The sequence below is a fragment of the Oryx dammah genome, unplaced genomic scaffold (genome assembly GCF_014754425.2).
Source record: "Oryx dammah isolate SB20612 unplaced genomic scaffold, SCBI_Odam_1.1 HiC_scaffold_28, whole genome shotgun sequence".
NCBI classification, from domain to species: Eukaryota; Metazoa; Chordata; class Mammalia; order Artiodactyla; family Bovidae; genus Oryx; species Oryx dammah.
In genome coordinates, this window is record NW_024070212.1 from 19843060 (window position 1) to 19847936 (window position 4877).

At 47.7% G+C, this 4877-nt stretch overlaps 3 protein-coding genes across 3 annotated transcripts; 2 read left to right on the forward strand and 1 right to left on the reverse strand.

The window, feature by feature from the left end:
- The first annotated feature begins 669 nt into the window (after positions 1-669).
- On the forward strand, positions 670-2362 carry LOC120855934 (histone H2A type 2-B). The gene has a single exon (XM_040230807.1). It carries the CDS (start codon positions 1074-1076, stop codon positions 1464-1466), a length of 393 nt encoding a protein of 130 aa, XP_040086741.1. The 5' UTR covers positions 670-1073; the 3' UTR covers positions 1467-2362.
- Positions 1582-2363, reverse strand: LOC120855935 (histone H2A type 2-C). The gene has a single exon (XM_040230808.1). The coding sequence runs from the start codon at positions 2019-2021 to the stop codon at positions 1632-1634; it is 390 nt and encodes a 129-aa protein (XP_040086742.1). The 5' UTR covers positions 2022-2363; the 3' UTR covers positions 1582-1631.
- LOC120855938 (histone H2B type 2-E) lies at positions 2206-4641 on the forward strand. Its single transcript, XM_040230809.1, has one exon. The coding sequence runs from the start codon at positions 2345-2347 to the stop codon at positions 2723-2725; it is 381 nt and encodes a 126-aa protein (XP_040086743.1). The 5' UTR covers positions 2206-2344; the 3' UTR covers positions 2726-4641.
- Positions 4642-4877: the final 236 nt, after the last annotated feature.

A 4877-nucleotide genomic window follows, 5' to 3' on the forward strand; every position in this document is an offset into this window, starting at 1 on the left:
TGGGGGTGGCAGGTGACTGGATGAGTTTGCTTTTGGATAGGTCGAGTTATAGGGACAGACAGGTTGAAGTATCCAGTAAACAGGTGTACAGGCCTCAGCTTCTGCAGCAAATACTAGATGAAAGCACTGAATTGGGTACGACTTCGGGAAGAGTGAAGAATGAAGTGTGCGGAAAGGGCGAATAGGGAGGCAGAGCCGAGCTTAACACTGGGATTTAAACACGGACAGGGGAAAAAGCAGCAGAATGAGGAAAGACGGAGGGCGACATTTTGAATGCCAAGGGAAAGACGCCTTCAAGTTGAAGGCGGTTTGGGACTCCTCCTGGAGGTCAAGAGGATGACATTCTATTCTGGGCTTCCCTGGTGGCTCAGACCGTAAGGATTCCACCTGCCTGCAATGCTGGAGACCCGGATTCGATCTCTGGGTCGGGAAGATCCTCTGAGAAGGAAATGCCCTCGATTAAACCGGAGTCTGAGGAACAGACGGGTGGGGATGGGGCGAAGCCACACCGCAGGCAACAACTAAATTGAAAGAAAAGAAGAGGCCTCGTAGTTCTATATTTTTTAAGGTAGTCTGGCTTTGACGAGCCAGAAAAGGAGAAACTTAGTAATTTAAGGTTCCAAGGCCCTTGAGTGGGAGTAACTGCATCTGCTAAAGGCTCTCTGCAGCCCCTTAAGATCCTTTTTGGGATTTCCCTTGGTGTAAACCGGAAAAAAAACCTACCACCCGTAAGCTAGAAAAAAATTGCCACTCAGTAAATAAAGCAAAACAGAAGAGCGTTTTGTTTGAAAGCCTTCACTTTAAAAATCCTGGCATGCAAATAAAGGGCTTTAATGTGGCTCACAGCGATTGGTAGGTACTTATAGAAGCCGTCATTTCCTCGTAGCGCAAGATGCAAACGAAGAGTCTGCTTTTCGCTTTTCTATTGGCTGTCCGATCGGACTCCGCTTTTAGCCAATCAAACCACTTCCCTTTAACCCCCTCCCGGTAGCTCTTATAAATTACATCAAATTGGTTACCCTTGCCATATCCTTCTCCTTGAAAAAGAAGCTGTAACTGCAGTTTTAGCAGTAATGTCAGGCCGCGGAAAGCAGGGAGGCAAAGCTCGGGCCAAGGCCAAGTCGCGCTCATCCCGCGCTGGCCTTCAGTTCCCCGTAGGGCGAGTGCACCGCCTGCTGCGCAAAGGGAACTACGCCGAAAGGGTGGGGGCCGGCGCACCGGTGTACTTGGCGGCAGTGCTGGAGTACCTGACCGCGGAAATCCTGGAGCTGGCGGGCAACGCCGCCCGAGACAACAAGAAGACGCGCATCATCCCTCGCCATTTGCAACTGGCCGTGAGAAACGATGAAGAGCTCAACAAGTTACTCGGGGGTGTCACTATTGCCCAGGGCGGTGTCTTACCCAATATCCAGGCAGTCTTGTTGCCCAAAAAAACGGAGAGTCACAAGCCTGGTAAGAATAAGTAATTAAGAGGCTTGATACCATCCCCACTCACCCCAAAGGCTCTTTTAAGAGCCACCACCAAAGTGTCAAAATAAAGGGCTGATCACAAAATAGCGCATTAGCTCTTTTTTTGAAAACTTGGGTGGCTCTAAAAAGAGCCTTTGTTCTTTGGTTTACTTTGTAAGGCTTTATTTGCTTTTGGCTTTATGGCTTTCGGTCTTCTTTGGTAATAGAACGGCCTGGATGTTGGGCAAAACGCCGCCCTGGGCGATGGTAACCTTGCCTAACAGCTTGTTCAGCTCTTCGTCGTTGCGGATGGCCAGCTGCAGGTGACGAGGGATGATGCGCGTCTTTTTGTTGTCTCGCGCCGCGTTGCCGGCAAGCTCCAGAATCTCGGCCGTCAGATACTCCAGAACCGCCGCCATGTAGACGGGCGCGCCGGCCCCCACCCGCTCAGCGTAGTTGCCTTTGCGTAGCAGACGATGCACTCGCCCTACCGGGAACTGCAAGCCTGCACGGGACGAACGCGACTTAGCCTTTGCGCGGGCCTTGCCTCCCTGCTTTCCGCGACCAGACATTTCTAAAAGTAACAGTAGTAGACTTAAAGATCAAAGCTCCTCAGTAAATGTTTAAAAAAGAGCAGCAATTGGAAAGCCTTTATAAGTTTTCCGAGGGGTGGGGTCAGGAACGAGCTTTTCATTGGTCCTAAATTGGCTCCTGAAACAGCCAATAAGGTTAAGAGTCGGTGTTGTTCGGTAGCTATTACTGATAACGTAAGGTCTCTCCGCGGACCAATGGGAATGTACGACTTTTGGAGCCTTAATTTGCATACGGTGGTTATAAATGGATCAGGCCCGCCCATTCTCATACCTCTTTTTTTGCCAAACGGCGTTGTGCCACAATGCCTGAGCCGGCAAAATCCGCTCCCGCGCCCAAGAAGGGCTCCAAGAAAGCCGTCACCAAAGCCCAAAAGAAAGACGGCAAGAAGCGCAAGCGCAGCCGTAAGGAGAGCTATTCCATCTACGTGTACAAGGTGCTGAAGCAGGTGCACCCAGACACCGGTATTTCGTCCAAGGCCATGGGCATCATGAACTCATTTGTCAACGACATCTTCGAGCGCATCGCGGGCGAAGCGTCGCGCTTGGCGCATTACAACAAGCGCTCAACCATCACGTCTCGGGAGATCCAGACGGCCGTGCGCCTGCTGCTGCCTGGCGAGCTGGCCAAGCATGCCGTGTCCGAGGGCACCAAGGCGGTCACCAAGTACACCAGCTCCAAGTGAGTCCCTGCTGGGACGCGGCGCTCGCACGAGTCGCAAAGCCGCTTGATTTTCCAAAGGCTCTTTTCAGAGCCACCCACCTAATCACCAGAAAAGAGCCTTGTTCACTTGTTTTTCCTCAGTTCCTCACAAAGTAAGTTACTCTAGTTGGCTAAAAGTAATGGAAAATGACACACGTAGCTTTTTAAGCCCTTATGACTTGAGATTCCTGGCGCGTGACTGGCTTTGCTTTTGAATCTAGGGCGCGTCTTAACCCTCACTGCTGCTTAGCTTTCGTATGAGTCAGTTCTAAATTAGGATACTGAGACTGCTCCTAGACTTGTGTCCTGTTGGCTCTGTTGGGTACGTGTCACCGGTGTTCCAAAACGAAGTGAGTGATTTCAGGTATCCACATTTAAGAAAGGACCCCAGGACACGACCAAGCCCGGGTCTTTCGAACACTGCATCACAGCCCTGAAGAACTGCGAGTTTGGCAGCTGCGTGGGTGCCGGATCACGAGTTAGGCCCTTGCGATGTGGCTTCCTGTGGACACCAGCGGTTCGGGATACTTCGTACTGAGCCCGCGCTGCCTGGTCTCAGCCTTTCCCTGATTGGACATGAATATTCAAACTCTCCCGCCGCTCCGGAATTCATAGGTTCTGGTTTGCGCCGCTCACTTTGGCGCTGTGAAATTCCTGTTATTTCTTGGTTTGTGGATCATTTTTGCTTTTGATTCTCTTTTCTCGGAGTATTTCGGCGTCAAGTCACTGGAAGGCACTAGTCATTTTAGTTTGGTCTCAAACGTCACCTCTCAGACACCTTCGGGAATTTGTGCCTCTCCTTCCTGCCCCTGGTCCCTCACTATTTTATTTTCTTCCTAGCAGCTGTCAGAAATTGTTTTGCTATTAACAGTTTTTTTTTTTTTTTTCTTGTTTACCATTTTCCTCAAGACCTTAACAGAAACTTTATTGGTTTGGTTTTCCTCTATATCGTCCCCGCCAACCAGTGCTTGGCACACAGTGGACACTAAAGTACTTACCGAATTAGTATTTGTTGAATTAATTTTTCTGTCCCTCTTCTTTTAAAAATAGCCTTCATGGATGGATGGATGGGTGCGGTTCATTTCCATTAGATGTATGTGAAGACATGAAAATGGAAATGTTTTGGAGCTCCTTTCCCAAGTTGGCTATGGTCACCTCAGGGCAACAGCTGGGAGGAGGGCTGTATTTGTGTGTGTGCGCTAAGGAGGAGGGGGCAGTTTTAAGTCCTTCGTTTATGCTTTTCAGTTTGGTCTAATCTTTTGGATTTTCATTAAATTCAGAACATTGCTCACTGGAAGATCCTTTTCCTTTCTTCATTTATGACACCCTCCTTCCATCCTGATCTTTTGTTCCCCATTGAGATGAACTTTTCATTTACATTCACAGTTTCATTTGCTTTTCAGGAGACCCTATAAAGTAGAGAAGGTTGGGGCTTCCCTGGTGGCTCTGGTAAAGAATCCGCCTGCCAGTGCAGAAGACACAGGTTCAATCCCTGATCCAGGAAGATCCTAGAGAGAAAACAAAAAGTAGAGAATGTTAATATTTCTTTAAAAATGAGGTTGAGAGTGAGTGGTCCACTGGGCATGCAGCTAACATTGTCCACCTCTGTACCCTCAAATGCAAGGACGGTTGCATTTCGGTTTTATTTCATTGTAATTACGGAATGTTGTATTTTTCTCTCCAAGCCTTGATTCTGTTGATAATGGTACTGATGGTCTGATCAGTTATTCAACTCTGCTTTTGGATAAGGGGTCCTGGAGTTGATTGCAGGGGTTTCATGAATCCAAATGGACTCCAGACATTATCAGAGACTGAATAAATCTTAATGTTTCTTACATATGTGTTTTCAAATGTGTGTATATGCTATTGTTATTAATAAATTTACCAGTTAATTTAAAAGCTTGGCTGCGTTCTTTTGTCTGTAATATATTTTCTAAGTAAATGAAGTAGATAAAATCACTACTGGGTCTAAGCAAATGTGTAGAGATGTTTGAGTGTCTCTGACCTGGAAGGTGAATATTTATAAACCATTAACCAAATCTGCTTCTACTCCAGAAGGGTAGTGGGGCTGAAATAGTCTGTTAGGAGGACACTATTAATGCTTAGTAATTGAAAAGTGCATGAGCCAACATGAA

Excerpts from the sequence above, each read along its gene's own strand:
- LOC120855934 (XM_040230807.1), top strand. The coding sequence starts at position 1,074 with ATGTCAGGCCGCGGAAAGCAGGGAGGCAAAGCTCGGGCCAAGGCCAAG.
- LOC120855935 (XM_040230808.1), bottom strand. The coding sequence starts at position 2,021 with ATGTCTGGTCGCGGAAAGCAGGGAGGCAAGGCCCGCGCAAAGGCTAAG.
- LOC120855938 (XM_040230809.1), top strand. The coding sequence starts at position 2,345 with ATGCCTGAGCCGGCAAAATCCGCTCCCGCGCCCAAGAAGGGCTCCAAG.